Raw genomic sequence first — 17,822 nt, 5'->3', positions numbered from 1 at the left:
TTGATGGTCGATTAATAGGATACAAATAATTTGTATTGTACCTAATTTAATGTCTATACACGAGATAAAATAATATAATTTTAATTATAATACATTTTATTGATATATATATATGTTAATATTTATGATTTCAAGTGTTAATAAAGGATTTCGAATTTAAATTTAAGACTAAATTGTGTATAGATTTATAGCAATATTTATATCACACATATTAAATTATAGGCTAAATACTACTTGTGATCATTTAACTTAATTTCAGTTAACGTTTTAGTTATTTATCTTTTTTTTTCGATTTGGTCCTTTATTTTAATTTTAAGTGATAATTTGATTTTTTATATTTTAAAACGTCAACAATGTTATTTTTTTTTTACAAAAATTTAAAAATTCATCAAAATTTTCAAACAAAATCCATCAAATTAATTATATTTGTAATATAAAACAAATTTAATCAAATTCGTAACTCAAATCTTCAAATAAACTCATATTTGTCATTCTTTATTTGATGTTGTTGGAGATGAAAATATGAGTCTATTTAAAGATTTAAGTTATAAATTTGATGAAATTACATTATATTGAGGATGATAATTAGTTTTATAAGTTTTGTTTGAAATTTTTTATGAGTTTTTTGAACTTTTGCAAAAATAAGGATAATATTGTTGACATTTTAAAACATAAAATATCAAATTGTCACTTAAAATTAAAATAAATGATCAAATTGAAAGAAAAAAAAAAGATAAAAGATTAAAACGTTAACTGAAATTAAGTTAAAGGACCACGAATGATATTAAGCCTAAATTATATTAAATTACGATGGATGTCTTTATCAATTTGATATTCTACCTCTCGTTCAAATTTTAAATCATCAATCTTTCCATGTTCATTGTTGAATTCTATTAGAATGTTAAATAACATACTAGGTTATTTGGAAACTTTTGTTTTTCCTTAGACATTTGGATGTATTCATTGAATGTTGTGGTGGAAAGGTATAGATAGTCAAATTGCAATATTTTTGTGCATTCAACGTTTCTAGGAGAACAGTGGGTGCAGGTAGTTGAAGCTAAGTTCTATTGAACAATTTTTCACAAGGACTACTTCTAAGTCTTAAATATTGAATTTTTTTTAAGAGACTACAATAGGAAAGATGGGTGCATTCTATTGATTTTTTACTTTTAAAAGACTATTTACTAATGTATCCTTCATTATAACAGTTATCTCCTCACAACATGTAAGAATATTTTTAGAACAACAACATTAAATCTAAATAAATAATTAATTGATATTTCTTTATATTTGACTTCAACTATATTTCTTTACTTACAATTAAAGTCAAAGAAAGTATTTTTATGCATGTACTTTTCAAACAACGGGCGAAGCTATCTGAATTGTTGGGGTAGTCTTGACTACCCTATATTTTTTTAAGTCGATATATTTTCATATTTAGTTACTTTAATAATATACTTCTATTTAGCTACTTCAAACAATATTATTAGTAGAAACAAAGCAGTCAAAAAAACCATTACTTTATTGCTAATATTATCTTGTTCGGACACTTCTTGTTTATACCACAACTGCATATTCTTTCCTCTCACAATATTTATCGCATTTAACTATTTAATAGAGATTAGGAAAAAATATAAATAAAAGAAAGAAAATGAAAATTTTATTAAGTTATTCATATCATTTATTGCTATATTTTTATTACAATAAATATAAAGTGGAGAACAATAACTTATGAGTGATGTAAATTGTATTAATTATAAATAGTACAATTGAAATAAAGTAATTAAAATTGCATTTAAAATAAAAAATTATAATTATTTTGAGACAAATATTTTAGAACGGATGGAATTGATCACCTTGTCAACAATGAAAATTGTTGAGACAAGACTTATAAATAAAATGGATGACAAGTCTTTTGCCTATTAGTTAGTTATTTACATTGAAAAATACATTGATAATTTAATTAATACAACATAAATTATGGATTAATTTAATTATTTGAAACATTGTTCAATTCAACTTAATTTTCTAAATAACTGGCCTAATTTTTCCTTCTTTATGCCATTTTAATTTATATTTTATATAAAAAATAATTGTGAATTTATTTGTTAATAATTAAGTTTAATACATTAATTTTAAAAAAACATATTTTTTTATTTCTTTATATTTGGCCCCCTAAAATACTTCATAGCTACACCACTGATTTAAAATATAGCCTAAATAAAATTGCTGAACATATTAATTAATTTGAATGAAAAATATATTATTTAAATTTCCATATTCATTAATTTCAACAATTATATTTTGACTATATACCCAATTATACTTATAAAATGAACCGAAAAGAGCAACGATGAAAAGAGAAGAAGTTTAACCAATCAAAAGTAATCATGACTGCCATCAACGTACGTAGTGCATTAATATTTTTGTCTTGTACAACATGCACTGAATCTCTCTAACAATCTGACTAATAAGTAATTAATAACCACTTATGTGGGTCATAGGCACTAGCTAATTCGAGTACTCATTTATTCAAATGTGAGACACAACTTACCTATCTTATCATGAAGTTGCCTCCTTTTATATTCTTGTCTAGTGTAATTACTTCTGTGTCTCTTTCTGATTAGTAAGGTTTTTATATGCTTACAAATGTTTTGAAAATAATGATTTCAACCACATAGGAGAATAAAGTTTTAGATAAGGAATACCAAAGTCCAAGAGGAAGTCGTTGGTTGATAAACTCTAATTTAATTAAAAAAATTAGATGAAGAAAAATAATTCAATGAATAGATGAATTGTTAAGAATAGGAGGTACTACTAGAATATAGTTGTGTTTTCTTAAGTTTATTTTGTTTGTTGTTCTTAACTTAAAGTTAACGTGCATAACCATTCATGATTTTTCAAATTTATATTTTTTTTCCAAAATGTATTAAAAGTATCAATACTGTATTTTAAAATACATTTATTAAAGATTTTATGTTTTTTGACAGGAAGTGTATTTTATGTTAAAAACAGTCAGAAAATATATTTAAAGAAATGTATCTAAATTTTTCTCTTACTTGATTAAAAACGTTTTAGTTCACAATGATCTAATTATAATAATCGATAAGTTTAGAAAGTGAATTATATTTTTTTTAGTTGAACAACCTATATTTAAAAATCTCTAAATATATATTTCATTAACCTCCAAAACTAAATCTAATATAAATAACATCAATTTCTTTGTGACATCTTACTATAAAAGCATGGTATGTATGTAATTATTTTTATTTTAGAATAATATATATGAACATATCCAAATAAAAAATACACCATCCTTTTCTTTTCGTTCATTAATTTTCATTTTCTACATTAGCATAAATTTCATACTCTCGTGGAGCTCGTACATATCCATATTTTCCTCACATAAAAGGACATGTTTTCACATGTAGTGATACAAAGTTGTCTGCAATTGTACAATTTAAAAAGATAATGATCACCAGAAATTCAAACTGCAATAATAGCTAAAGAAGAATTTCAATCAAATTTTATTTTAATAAATTAATCGCTGTTCACAAAAAGAATCATATAATATTACCCAAATACAGCCATAGAAAGAAAGAAAAAATGGCAAATATATTGTTAAATTTGCCCTAATTATTAGAGTGTATCTCTATATTATTTTTGTTCCAAAAAAAAAATCATTTGTCAAGTACACAAAATTTTTACATGATAAATTTGAAGTTAATTTTCAAAAGAAGTATACTATAATTAAAGTTTATAATCTAATTTTTTCTTAAATACGTGTACAGTAAATTTGAAATTTACAATACATATTGTGTTTTAATTATAAATTCAAAGTTAATGGTAGGTAAAACAGAAAGGTAGAGTGTGAGAATAGAAGAAAATAGAAAAGAAAAAAAAAAGTCCAAACGAAAAAAATGTAAGAGTACGACATCATTTTATAGAGGTATTAGTATACTCTTTTACTGAATAGAACAAAACATATATAACGAAGAATAATACAACCATATGAATACATGCTTCTTTTCTTTGGTGGAGAAAGCGATAGATAACAAGCCCGAAGCCCAAACCACGGTATAGGCCCACACAAGCTAAAACGTACTATCCACGCAACTTATTCAAATTAAAAGTCTTGGGCTTTTCCAATATATTATACTTAGTAATGTTACAATTCAATTTTACGCTATCGTGTTTTCTGGAGGAGTGTCATCGGTATTATGTATTGTCCCTATTTCTTTTAATGCAATTTCATGTCTTCCTATGTAGGATCTTTTTAAAAAAAATGAAAACTGTCTTGGGCGTGATCTTTTAATATGAGGAAAATTTTAACCAACTCCTCCCCATTTTAATAAATGCCTCATTTTACACTTATTTTTTTTTTAAAAAAAAAAAGAAAACTAAAAATTATAATTATAATTATAATTTTTTTCAAAAAAAAACTTGAAAACCGACAATTTTTCTTAAAGTTTTCGACGGTAGATTAAAAATAAGTTTAAAAAACACAATTTTTAAAAGCGTGTACTGAATAATATAATTTAAAATTTTCAAAACACATATGTATTTTAAAAATTTTAAATTTTTCATAACACAAATATTATTAAAAACTCAAACATTGTTGGTACAGTATTTTATTTTTTAAACAAATATTTCAGAATACAAAATATTTTGAAAAACTCAAATTGTTTTTAGAATACATTTTGTTATGGAAGATTAAAATTAAAATTTATGATACGCTTTTGTATAAGAAAAACTCAAATTCTAAACTTTTCAAAATTTTAATAAAGATGAAGGTAGTACAATTGGTTTTTGTTTTAAAAAATTAAAAGATAAAATAGATATTTTGTTTTGCGATTTGAGTTAAGATAATATGGGCTTAACCAAAGGCTGTTCTCATCTTTCTCTTTTACAAAAATTTAACGACTATTTTGTGTTATGGACATATGGGTCCTGATTAAAGTAACCTCATTTACTTACCCCACCTCCCTTTTTACCTTTTTATAAATTAATTTCATGCGACATAACTTTTTTAAAACAGAGTAAAAGCTTTTTTTTAAAGAAAGAAAACACTTCATGTGACCAAAGCACTACATGATTTCAGAATAGTAGAACTATTTTACTCAATCCAAGTTTTTTTTTTTTTTTTTTGTTGAATTTTTCAATCCAAGTTATAAGCGAAATGTAAAAAGAAATACATCACAAGCATATATCGTTTGCATAATTGCATGAATAGGTCGAGTGTGTAACATTTATGCTAATTATGCAACATATTTTAACTCTTAAAAACCATGCACCTTCTTCCTAGTTGCTCTTTTTACCAAAATCATATTGTGCTGGCATGTGATTGCTTCTTTTCCGTGCAAAAAATACTAAATATACATCACTATTGTAATATATTAGTTTGAAACATTAGGAATATGCTAATATTTTCTCTTAATAATATTATCTTTAATTTTTTTTATAAAAGACAATTGAATTATAATTTATACACTAATTTTTGTTGACTAAACTATAATTTAATTGTCTCTTATAAAAAAAAATTCAAAGCAACATCATTTTGTTGAAAAAATTCTAACACATGATCATGCTTACATATGCAGTTGTTATGCTACTTCAATTTTTAGTCATATCTATTTGTTCATTCTTGTTGAAGAATACAATATATTTATTTGGATTATTCGCATTAAACACAACTATCAATTCACCATTTTACTAGTTTAATTTAATGCATTTTGAAACTCAAGCATTCAAGAAAATAATACTAAATATGCATCACTATTATTGAATGACCATAATTAGATAAAGTTGTTTTTATCAATAGAAAACATAATAATTATCAGTAGAAATTTACATACATATAATTGTGGAGATAAAATGTTCGATCTAATAATATCGACATTTATCATTTAAACTAATACTTAGATATCATAATAAGATAAAGTTACAAAAGAGAAAGGTAACATACTAGTTAATAAAGACGGGCTTAGTAAAACCAAAAAAGTATAACAAACTTACTAATTAACACTCACATTAACAAACAAAATAATAATAATTATAATTAACTAATTCAATCTCTCTTATCTAACACTAGTTCCCAACCTAAATTGATTACTTCGCTGCTTCTCGTATATTGACAAAAGCTTCTGAATTAGAACATCAGACTCTAATATTTGAGTTTTCGTCACCTGCCAAAAACAATACAATAATAATTTAAATAAAACAGAAAAATCATCACTCAAGATCTCATGGTCATTAAATCGAGATCAGATAGTTGAAAAAATACATATTTTTTTATTTTATAATTAAAAATATTTAACCGTTACATTTGGATCAAGTAATTATCGATGTCTCAAGTTTATGAATAAAGAAAATCTGAGTCACAACAAAAATATAGTATTAGAGACCGTACCTGAAAATGCAAGTTATAGAAGAGCCTTCCTCCAAAAGTTTTAGAAGAAGAAGAATTTAATAGAAAAAGCCCATTATCTTCTAAACACAACAAGATCTCAGATAGTGGAATCTTATGGGCCTCATAAGACGAAATATGAATAGCAAGCTCAGTATCATTAAGCCTACTTGTTGAAACTACAAAAGAAGAATTGTAATTTGGAATTTTCTTTTGTGATTCTTTGTTCACTTTATATTCTTGCCGTGAAATTCTTGATAGAAGCTCTTCTTTTTGCTTAATTAGTCCTTCCACTTGCTTTTGTAATTCCGGTATGTATTTTAACACTCTCGAAATTGTTACCGGAATGCTCATTTTTTTCTGCAAAATTAACATCGAATATATTATTAATCAAATTCTATTTTTCTTTATTTTTATATCGATGTGATTCCATTCATATTGTGAACACGTCATTTTCATTTTATAATAATATTGTGATGACGCATACTTCCAAAATTATTATAACGAATATTTTGAGAAAGAAAAAAATTTAGAAAAATGAGAGTTGGAAAAAAATAAACTTAACTAAATTTAGCATAGAAATAGACGCAAAATTCATTTTTTAACTCTCTAAAATTTTCTGGTACTGAGTTCAGTCATGCTAATATAAGTACTTATAATTTTATGTGATTCTGAAAATTAACAAACACAAGATGTTTTTATTCCTTAAAAAATATAATATTTGCCGACAGATTAGTTAGGATGTTGATCCAAGAATAAAGCTAAATGAATAGGCATGTTAAAATATAGTTAATTTTTATATTTACTACCCCACTTAAGAAAGTTGTTCAAATGGTTCAGTTCCCACAAAGTTTGGGTTCCATGATGTAACTACATAATTCATAATTTAATACATCTAAATTTTATTTCCTTAAATATTCTCCCCCAAATCAACCCACCACCCACATGCAAAAAATTTGTAAAAACATACAAACATGTAAAATTAAAAATAAATAAATATCAAATTATTGAAATTGTTTGTTTAAAAAGTTAATTAATTAATTAGGTACCAATTTAAAGAAAACACAAAGATAGATGAATGATGTATATTACATACCGTATGATCTTCCCCGGGAAGAAGTGAACGAAGTGAAGAAATCAAGCTATTGATCTTCTTGCGTCTATCACGTTCACTAGCATTGTGGTTAAGCTTCTTCACTACAAGGTTAGGTGATGGTGATGGTGATGTTCTTTCAATCTCAACATGTTGCTTTTGTGAAGAGAATTGATGCGGTAATGAGTAATCTAATGATACATAGTTCTTCTTATGGCTTAATAATAAGGACTCTGCCTCTACCTCCTCTAAGAGCCAACCCATGTTTGAATATGATAATTGAGGAGAGCAAAATGCAACCATAATGATTACTATTTCTTAAACACTAGTTAACAAGTGGCTTAGAGATTATAATTACCAATAGTATATGTATATATAGAGAGACATATATACAACTTGTCATTTACATAAGCCAGCGTCATGTTTATACTAACTATCAATAAATGAATGGCTAGATTTGCTTTATTTTCTTCTTCTGATTTTTTATTATTATATACAGTAATTTAAATCAATTATTTTTTATGTTAGACATTTTAATTTAATAATGCAACAAAATACACTAGGATCAAAAATTATTTTCTTTCTAGCAATGCACGTGTCAGCAATGTGGCACCTATGTGTATGTCTATGTTGGAGAGCGGTTAGGAAGGTGTGAGAGCGTGGCTGAAAACTAAAACACACGATACATTAATGAGTATGCAAAATATGGTTAGTTGAACTATTACTGTATCGTGGCTGAAAATTTTCGATAAAATAAATATTTGTTTTTGAATTTTTTTTTATCGAGAAATTTTTATATTTATTTTTAAAAAAAAATAATAGATATATTTTTATCAAAAGAATTTAAAAAAAAATTTGAATAACTATATTAAAATTAATTTTAACTAAAAGTTTTTAAAATATTAAACTAAATTATATTTATAAATAAATTTTAAATCGATTCAAAACTACACTAAACTTAACTTAAAAGTGGTTTTAAATAATTAAACTAAATCATTAATATAATTCAATGCAGTTCAATTTTAATACTATGAACACCCTTAAATACATTTATTTAATTATTTGGGTTATGTATGTTTATTTTCTTAAGAACATCTAATATATAAAAAATCTTAAGAACCTCATTTTTATTTTTTTAGATCATGAAATGCTGTAACTTATCTTCGTAAGAATGCATATTAAGCGAATTATCTTGAAGAGAGATAAATGTCACTTTTTAAATTCAAAATACTTTCTATTTTGTATTGAACCATCATTAATTAATAGAAAAAATTTATTATTAAAAAAATACAAATTAAGCGGGGGGAAATTAGAGCCATGCTTCTTTGGGTGTTGCTGGTTAAGTATCTCAAATATGTTAGCTGTTTGGTTTTTCTTGCTTGTAGCTGTTTGACATGTGTGTAGAGATTCTAATAGGATTTATAATAGGGTCTAAATGCTTAATATCATATCATTCCATAAAGAAAACTAAAAATGGAATTGAGCTTCTAACTCAAAACACAAGAAGTGTAAATAGCCAAAAAAAAATTGGCTCTGTTAAATACACATCTAGAACAAAAAAAAGTCAACAAAAAATACCCCAAAAAAAATCCTAAAAAGAATCTAAGGCAAATAGGCTACTAAAAAGACTAATTTAATTGAGGTTGTGAGAAAGTGTTAATAAAAACCCTCGTTTGATAAATAATAAAATAAAAAGACTAAATGTGTGTATATAGAAACAAGAGAATCTAATATTCATCATTAGTTTGAACTTTTGAACTATATAGAGCCCCCATTTGACCTTTAAAAGTCTTCCTAAAACTCCAACAAAAGTGAAGAAGTCTCATGTTAGTTTTCAAATGATAAAACAAATATTTTAAAAATTGGGCTGAAAATGTAGGATCGAAAGTTGTGTTGCTTGTATAGTTGTCCCAATTGGAGAAGGATTCCCAACCAAATGGAAACTCCTTTCAAGAGAATGTTAATGAGCACCGTTAGGAATATTCTTTCTAACACAAACTTTCTAATATATTTTGTTTAATTGATTAAAATTAACATAGATCCTATTAAATATGTGCGTTTCATATAAATTTAATGTAATTTAGAGATTTTAATCAATAAAAAACAATACATTAAAATGTATATATTAAAGAGTGCATTGCTGACGTAATTGAATTGAATGTTAATAACCTAATTGTACTAATTGAAGTGCACGTGCCAATGCATGGTATGCACAAGTCTATAGCTTCGTTGATTGTGGTTTGCACGGGTTTATTAATTAACATTACTTCATTAAATTACAGATCAAGAACTTCAAATATGACGATGCAGGGATGTGTCATTGTCAATTAATAATTATTAATGAGCATATTATTTCAGTTGTTTAATGAGACAGTTCTAGAACGACCGTAACATTAAATATAGCTTATTCCCACATATTGGATCAGGTCAGGTGGTGTATTTTTCTTATTATTTAATTCAACTGTTTCAATCTAGTCAATGATAGATTCAAAAAAATTTAATGGTGGGCCATTAATCAATATATAATATATAAGTATTTGTTAGTAGTAATTTGTCTAGCTACATTAAGTTTCAGAACTAAATTGGGGACGTTTTGTAGGGAGCTTATTTTTTCATTCTTTACATGTATTTTGAAAGTATAGTTCTAGCGGAAAAAAATAGAATTTTGCCTTCTAAATATATACTTTTAGACAAAATTACAAATATTTTTAAATTCTAAATACATGTGTGATTTTTTAGAAACTTTAAAAGAAAAGAAATTCTATTTTTTGATCGGTTTCACTCATCATTGTCAATTTTACAAATTTATTAATTATTAGTGTTAGTCTACATATTAGAAGAAAAAAGAAAATTCAGTTATTAAAACTCCAAAAAGAAAGCTCCTAAAATTAAAAAATTCCTAAAATTTAGTAGATTAAGTGAGGTCTATAAGTTCACTTTTTTAAATTTATTTTTTGATTCTTTTTTCAAAAAAATCTTCAACAAAAAATTGAGTTTGTTTTCGAAAAATAATTTTTTTCAATATTTTCTTCAAAATTTTCCGTTTAAAAGTTTTGAATTTTTTCTGTTAAAAATTATTTACAAGTTATTCTTTATTTTTTTTATTTTTTCCACAATTTTTTCTTAAAAATATAAATTTTAAAAAATTTCAAAAATTTACAAAACATATGACTCATGAATCCCCTTATTTAAATCCAAAAAAAATAAAAAATAATAATAATAAAAAACAGCTTTAAAAAGTATTTCAATAAATATATTATTAAAATTTAATAAGAAATTTAAAATAAAATAAAAAATTTAGAAAATTGACGGCTCTATCTATAATCTATAGTCAAGAATCAATGGAGAGTTGGAGAGGAGCATTCAGATTTGGAAGTGAATTGTTATTCGGCCTCCATAGGTGGGCCTCCATCTTATCATACTTCATTCTTCTTTTTATGGACTGTTTTGGGCCAAAGTATTTTTATTTCGGTCGAATTTCATTTTTCTCAAATGCATAAAAATATATTTTTGAATTAATTAATATCTCCAAATTCACCAATTCAAACAAAATTTTGAAATATTTTGTAAAATTTAGGGGTGAGAAAAGAAGTTTTCTCCTATTCGCGTTACCTTTTCAGGCTTTGTTTACTTTCTTGTAAGGTTTTGTTTACTGTAGTGTCCCATTTATGACCTCATTTTATTTGGTTTCATGTAACAAAAGAAATTGAGTCAAAAAAATGTAGCAAAAGAAATACCGGAAGCATGATATAGAGAAGCATGACATAGAATACTTGCACAATCATCAATAAAAAGAATATAGTTATCAAGTCATTTAATAAATTAATTATCGTTAAATCTCATTCACCATAATAAAAAAGTAAAATAGAATATAGTTAATTTATTATAATTTTTTTCACTAAATTCAAATTAAAAAATCATATTAATAAATTTAAATTTCTTAAACATTGTTGTTCTTAATGTAATAAATAAACAGATAAAATTCTACTTATGAGAAATTCAAAAAAAAAATGTTATATTAGGAAAATTGATCTTAATAAACAAACTTTATACTATATTATTAGTATATGAGTTCATGAAGTTTTCAATGAATTTGCATAAGCTTTATTATATATTCTTATATTTCACTTCCGTCTTATTTATAAAGTCTATCACAAGCTGACAAGCATTCAATAATTTCAATTTTGTAATGTGGTTAAAGGATTGTAATCCTATTGTAGATATGTAAAACATAAAGGGATTTATTTGTTGAGAAATAGAGTTATGTAATCTAACTAAAAAAAGAAATAGAATTATGTGTAATGAAACACAGTATGCAACAGATATATTTCGGCCAACTTTTAGAATTTAACTAAAGCATATTCATAAAATGGAAGACTTTTCCACAGGTTTAAAAAACTAAAAGGATTTTGTGTAAGAGGTAGGAAATGTTCAAGGAGTTTACTTTATTCTCTAAAGTGAGTTGTCAATCATTTATTTCTATATATTAATTCTCTTATAATTTTAAGAAAATCTTTTTAAAAAACACATGGATGAATGGAAATATAAAAGCTCCTACATTCACCTTCATTTCTGTTTCACAAGTTACAGTTTCATCACATCTCTTTCAGACAGACATGTACAGTACATCCTTGTAACTAAAGCCTAAGGACTACTTATATATCTTGTATGCATAACATTATTGAACTTATAACATAGAGATGCTTTTTCAGAAATCGATCCCAATCCTCTGTGCTACCTGCATCACCAAAATAATCAAATTATTTATGTAGGCATAGGGACCTCATTAAAACTCAAACTAAATTTCTAATCTTTAGAAATCATAAACAACAACAAAAAATGAACTGTTAATACATAATAATAAACAACAAAAGATTTATCCATATAAGGTATCAAATTTTGGATCATGATGATCACATCAAGCAACAAACTGAGTGGGGAATCAAAACCCCACCCAGCAGCAAGAACCTGATTTTGGGAAGAATCATTTTAGGGAGGATATTTATTTTCTGTTGTATCAAAAAGAGATGAAGATACTAACACACATACCTCCTTAAAAGAGTGAACATCACTTCCCCAAAGCCAAGCATCACAGCCTGCATCTCTAGCACCCCATACGTCATTTCGACGATCATCCCCAACATGAACAGCATCCTCAGGTTTCACACCCAACAATTCACATGCTTTAAGAAATATAGTTGGATTTGGTTTCTCTGCTTCAACCTGTATGAAAAAAGGCATACCAAATATCAACATATACACATGTCACTAAACAATTATTCGAATGCATGGATGCTCAAATATATTTGGGGTATAATGAAGAATCGAAAATTTAAATGTATTATCAAGAGAATCTGATAGGACAACTGCTGCTTCTTAAAGCATTATTAATATACAAATACTTATTTTGGCCATCCAATTTCCCATTTGAATTTTCAGCTAATTTACTTAAATTTGCCTAATTTGCATACAATACTCGATACATCTCCAACACTAAGGCTACTGCAGTTCTTGTGTAAATCAATTGTTTCAAATGTTAGGATGTTTGGTTCTGCAGCCCAGAATCATGTTATGCAGTATACTTCTCCAATACAGTTTTGAGAATTGCATTGGGTGAGCCCACTGCTAAAATAGAGACATACTGCAATATTACCTTCACAGTTGACATATTTGTGGTTCTACTAGAAAGACGAACTTTAGTGACAATATATGATATGAACAAAGATTTTGGTGCTTTCAATATCGTGATAATTTATCCGCATTTGATCTTTTAATTCCTAACATGTTTCTGCAAGATGTGACTTGAGACAATGAATGACTTAAGATTTATTTCCACCATTTCCTTCCCAAATATTTTTTTCGCAGCGATGATACTCTTCATTGTGAATGAAATCAACACAGTAAGTTGTATGCATCAATCGATGATGGAGAAAAGTGGAGAGCCTGTAGTAACACAAACTGATTGAACAAAATGCGGAAAAAAGAAAAAAGCAATTAACTTACCTCAGCCGATACTGCTACAGCATCAAACCAATCATCACAGTTTAATGCCTTCAGGAGAGGTCTTAACCGAGTGTCAAAATTTGATACAACAGCCAACTTTACACCTGATTTTCTAAGAGTTCTGAATACTACTTCTGCATTAGGGTCGCATAGGTGCCATGCCTGTGGATGATAGCAGGCCAAAAATATCAAACCCTACTCAAATTGAAAAAAGAGAAGAAAAAGAAAGAGGGTATTAAACATTTTAGAAAATAGTAACTATAGGAGGTCTTACTTTGTCTGTTGTATAGTAGTTATAAAGTTCTTCAAAGTATTGAGAATCGGAACAGCCAGTAGAACAACTAACTATGTATTGCCAGAAAGGTCTGCCGTCATTAACATATCTGCAAGGTAGAAGAGAGCAAAGTGCTTTAACAAAGTGTCTCTATAGCTATCCTTAATGGATTGCTTGTTTTAATGATTTCAAGTTTATGCAAAGTGTCTTTACTATGAAGAACACAAAACCTCTTTCCTCTCAAAAGAATTATTCTTATCAATTCATGCAAATAGAAACTCTAAAAAAAATTGTCAGACGTTTATGTTTGAAATTATTAGTGGCTAGCTCCCAAACATTCCAACAAGTTAGACATATCATTAGGTACTAATATCACAGAGAAAGGAGAAATCTACTGAGTAAGGAAATAAAGTTGATTATTAAATTGAATTGATTGAGAAGAGATTACCAGAAACCATCCTTATATAGGAGTTGTTCACAAGAAACTTGACTACTAACAAACTAAACAAACAGTAGTAACTAACAACTAACTTTCTGTTGAAATTTTATATTTATCCAGTAGGTACTAAATGCTGAGTTTGATGAAGTTATCAACTTAACCAAACAACATACTCGTAAAAAAATCTAGTTAACATTATACTGAAATAGCATTTTGAAGGAACTTTCAGCAAGGGGGGGAAACCCCTCTTTTTTCTTAGAAGAAACACAAAAATATCTAAATCTATAATTTTTCAATTTCTAGAAAGTCATTATTGATAGAATTATAATAATTGATATATAAAAACCAACTAAATAGGCTCGAGTAGTCAATGAGCTTCAACTTGTGAGACCTGAGTTCGAATTCTGACTAGAACAATTTTTGGTCGGATTGTACTTACCAATCGGCTGAACTATGAATTACTATGGTCTCATATGTCTTAAAACCGGAGGGTTAAAACAAAACAAAAAAGTAGTGGATATATAACAATTAAGAAATGAATAAGTAAATAAATAAACTAGACAATTTATGATCAATTGATTTTGTATTAAAACCTAAATCTTATAAAGTTGTAATTAATATATGCACGTGAATTTATTTAACTGAATAAATGAGAATGCAAAAGTTGGTATGAGCGAGAAAAAGCATTAACCAACCTGAGACGAGATTTACCCCAAGGCTGACTATAAGCTCTTCTGTATCTATGCAATATTTCATCCTCTGAATACTCCACACCATATTTCTCCCCAATTTTCCTATATATCTACAAACACAAAATAAATAAACAAAATAAATCAAACTATGTCATTAAAATTAAAATAACAAATTCACTTTCACAATCAACAAATTCAATAAATAAAATTAAAAACCAAGATAGGGACATGAAATGACATGTAAGAAAAATAAATAAAAAATAAAAATAAGATTAAGAGAGAAATAGCGAAACAAGAAATAAAAAGCGTGTGAAATTGGAAGAGAAGGAATGAAAGAATGAATGAATTAACCTGAGCCATGGGTTGAGAAGGAATAACAAGAGTACCAACAGCATCAACAAGAAGAGCTTTATGAGTAATTTGACCGTAAAGCGATCTTCTATAATCAGCATAATCTTTCAAATACGCACTGCTATGATCTTGTTCCTCAGTAGCCGCCACCGCCGTCGAAGAGTACGACGCCGACCGCCACCATTTGTTAAGAGACGTCAGCGATCTCGATTTCGAAGTTAGAATCCTGAAACCACTCATCACGGCCATGTTGAATTGATTTCTTTCTTAATCTTTCTCTCTTCACATTGGGAACGTGAAAGCACGTTGTTGTTGTGTATTCTTTAACGAACGAGTTCAGCAAAGAAAGAAAATAACGAGTTTTAGCACTCACTCGCTCGTATAAATCACACAACACTCGCTATTAATTGAAACTGAAAAAAGGCTTGTTATTTCTACGTGAGTTTGTATGTAATAAAATGCCCCTGGATTTCGTTCTTATTACTACTACTTTCTTTATTTTTTGCTTCTCTCACATGCTTAATAATTATGACATGTTAAACATTACTTTCAAATAAAAAGTTTATAAATTTTAACCAATAATTATATCTAATTTATTTAAATGGAGTATAGTATTTATTAAAGTTAATTAAATTAATAATTTTTTAATATAATCTATTTAATTTTAATGATTAAATAAATTATTTCTATAACTGAAATTAAATTTTATTTTATAAAATGATAATTAAAATATTATTTTAAAATAAATTTAAATTTTAAATATTTAATGATTTTAAACATAAAATATTATCAAATTTATATAATATAACGTTCAATTATTGATGATTCAATTTCATAAAATTAAAATACGTAAATTTTATATATATCGTAGAAGCTGCATTAATTAATTGTAGGACCGAAATCAATGCATTGGATGAGTTAGTTTTTTCTTTAAATAAAATTATTTAATTTAAAAAGAAAAAATTGAGAGTTAATTATATGAAGATTCATATTTATCCGAAGTTAAAAACAAAAACAAAAATTCATATCTATCTGTGACTCTAGTCTCTATGTACATGGTAAATTTATAAAATATTAAATGTATACAAAAGTCAATTCATATTCTTTCGAGATAAAAGGATAAATAACTTGGAAATATGAATTAGTTTAATTATACGCCTTAAAGATAATGATGCAAACTTATTTTGCAGTTATTTTTAAATTATAATTAGTTTGTGGATAGTTCATGTTGATTTTTATAAGGTATAATACTACTATAAGTGTTTATGTTAATAAATTCTTAATATTCTTAATAACTATTGAATATGCTACTTTTCTTTAATAATTTACTTATCATTTAGTTTTTTTATTATAAATTTATTAACATAGTTGATAAGTTAAGAGACGTCGACTAAGTATTAAGAAGTAAGACTCTTATTTAAACTTAAAAAATTAACATTATCACTGATTTTAATTTCAAATATTTGTTCATAAAAAGAAGTAGGCTATATAGCATATACGGTCTTTTAATTTAATTTTATTTAACATTTTAGTCTTTAAATTTTTTTAATTCAGTTATTTGTTTTAATTTTAAGTGATAATTTAATATTTTATATTTTAAAATGACAACAATGCTATTTTTTTATACAAAAATTCATCAAAATATTAAAATAAAACCTATAAAATTAATTATTATTTTCAATATAATACAAAATCCATCAAATGCATAACTCAAATATTCAAATAAACTCAAATATTTTGATCTACAATAACATCAAATTCATCAAATAAATAATGAAAATATGAGTTTATTTAAAGATTTAAGTTATTAATTTTATAAAATTTACATTATATTAAAGATGATAATTAATTTTATGGGTTTTGTTTGAAAATTTTGATAAATTTTTGTAAAAGAATGATAAACATTGTTGATATTTTAAAACATAAAATATCAAATTTTCACTTAAAATTAAAATAAATGACCAAATCGAAAAATAAAAAATATATGACTACAATGTTAACTGAAATTAAGTTAAAAGATCGCAAGTGCATGAAAATTTGTACAGCAAGTTAACAACTAGGCATGTCATATAAGATCATGAGTATAAAAGCACCCTTTCTATATTATACTCTTTAAAATAATGTATAATGTTTTAGGTAATAGAGTGAATCAGGAAATAATATTAATTTGTAATTATATTTGTCAGATTTCCCAAAATAAGTTAGACAAATCAGAATTTGATTTGATCTATTTAATTTGTAATTATGAGATGTAAATGTTGTAACTATTATTTATATGGAGAAATATCAAAGCAAAAGGACATCAAACTCTAATTAATCACATGGTATCAACAGGTTCTATCAAACTTGTGAGCTATTGGTTTCATCTTCGCGATTCTTGATTGTCTTTCACAACTTTTGGGTGTTGAGATTGTGTATCGTGATTGTTTCTTTTTATTTTAATTGTTACTATTATTTAATTTTTATTACCATTTAATTAATTTATTTTTTGAAATTTATAATATAATTTAATTATTTTTATTTAATTATAATAATTTTTAATTATAAGTATAATAATTATTTAT

The 17,822-nt window shown here is 25.8% G+C and overlaps 2 protein-coding genes across 2 annotated transcripts; both read right to left on the bottom strand.

The window, feature by feature from the left end:
• Positions 1-5,795: 5,795 nt before the first annotated feature.
• LOC101513248 (transcription factor bHLH100) lies at positions 5,796-7,945 on the bottom strand. Its single transcript, XM_004493372.4, has 3 exons — positions 7,503-7,945; positions 6,410-6,766; positions 5,796-6,185 (listed from the first exon to the last, which is right to left on the bottom strand). Exons 1-3 carry the CDS (start codon positions 7,800-7,802, stop codon positions 6,078-6,080), a joined length of 765 nt encoding a protein of 254 aa, XP_004493429.1. The 5' UTR covers positions 7,803-7,945; the 3' UTR covers positions 5,796-6,077.
• A 4,087-nt stretch (positions 7,946-12,032) lies between these two features.
• On the bottom strand, positions 12,033-15,708 carry LOC101512920 (uncharacterized). Its single transcript, XM_004493371.3, has 6 exons — positions 15,259-15,708; positions 14,911-15,017; positions 13,777-13,885; positions 13,503-13,664; positions 12,549-12,722; positions 12,033-12,237 (listed from the first exon to the last, which is right to left on the bottom strand). The coding sequence occupies exons 1-6, from the start codon at positions 15,505-15,507 to the stop codon at positions 12,208-12,210; spliced, it is 831 nt and encodes a 276-aa protein (XP_004493428.1). The 5' UTR covers positions 15,508-15,708; the 3' UTR covers positions 12,033-12,207.
• Between the last annotated feature and the right edge of the window lie 2,114 nt (positions 15,709-17,822).

This window comes from Cicer arietinum, chromosome 3 (genome assembly GCF_000331145.2).
Source record: "Cicer arietinum cultivar CDC Frontier isolate Library 1 chromosome 3, Cicar.CDCFrontier_v2.0, whole genome shotgun sequence".
Taxonomy (NCBI): Eukaryota; Viridiplantae; Streptophyta; class Magnoliopsida; order Fabales; family Fabaceae; genus Cicer; species Cicer arietinum.
Note: the sequence above shows the minus strand (reverse complement) of the source record. Positions and strands in the feature narration are given on the sequence as shown.

What these genes read in the sequence shown, in the direction of transcription:
- LOC101513248 (XM_004493372.4), bottom strand. Translation starts at nt 7,802, where the DNA reads ATGGTTGCATTTTGCTCTCCTCAATTATCATATTCAAACATGGGTTGG. An exon ending in TTCCCGGGGAAGATCATACG is followed by an intron (nt 6,767 to 7,502) that starts GTATGTAATATA and finishes TTAATTTTGCAG; the next exon opens with AAAAAAATGAGCATTCCGGT. An exon ending in TCTATAACTTGCATTTTCAG is followed by an intron (nt 6,186 to 6,409) that starts GTACGGTCTCTA and finishes TGTTTTTGGCAG; the next exon opens with GTGACGAAAACTCAAATATT.
- LOC101512920 (XM_004493371.3), bottom strand. Translation starts at nt 15,507, where the DNA reads ATGGCCGTGATGAGTGGTTTCAGGATTCTAACTTCGAAATCGAGATCG. An exon ending in TGGGGTAAATCTCGTCTCAG is followed by an intron (nt 13,886 to 14,910) that starts GTTGGTTAATGC and finishes TCTACCTTGCAG; the next exon opens with ATATGTTAATGACGGCAGAC. An exon ending in ATGTTCACTCTTTTAAGGAG is followed by an intron (nt 12,238 to 12,548) that starts GTATGTGTGTTA and finishes TTGGTGATGCAG; the next exon opens with GTAGCACAGAGGATTGGGAT.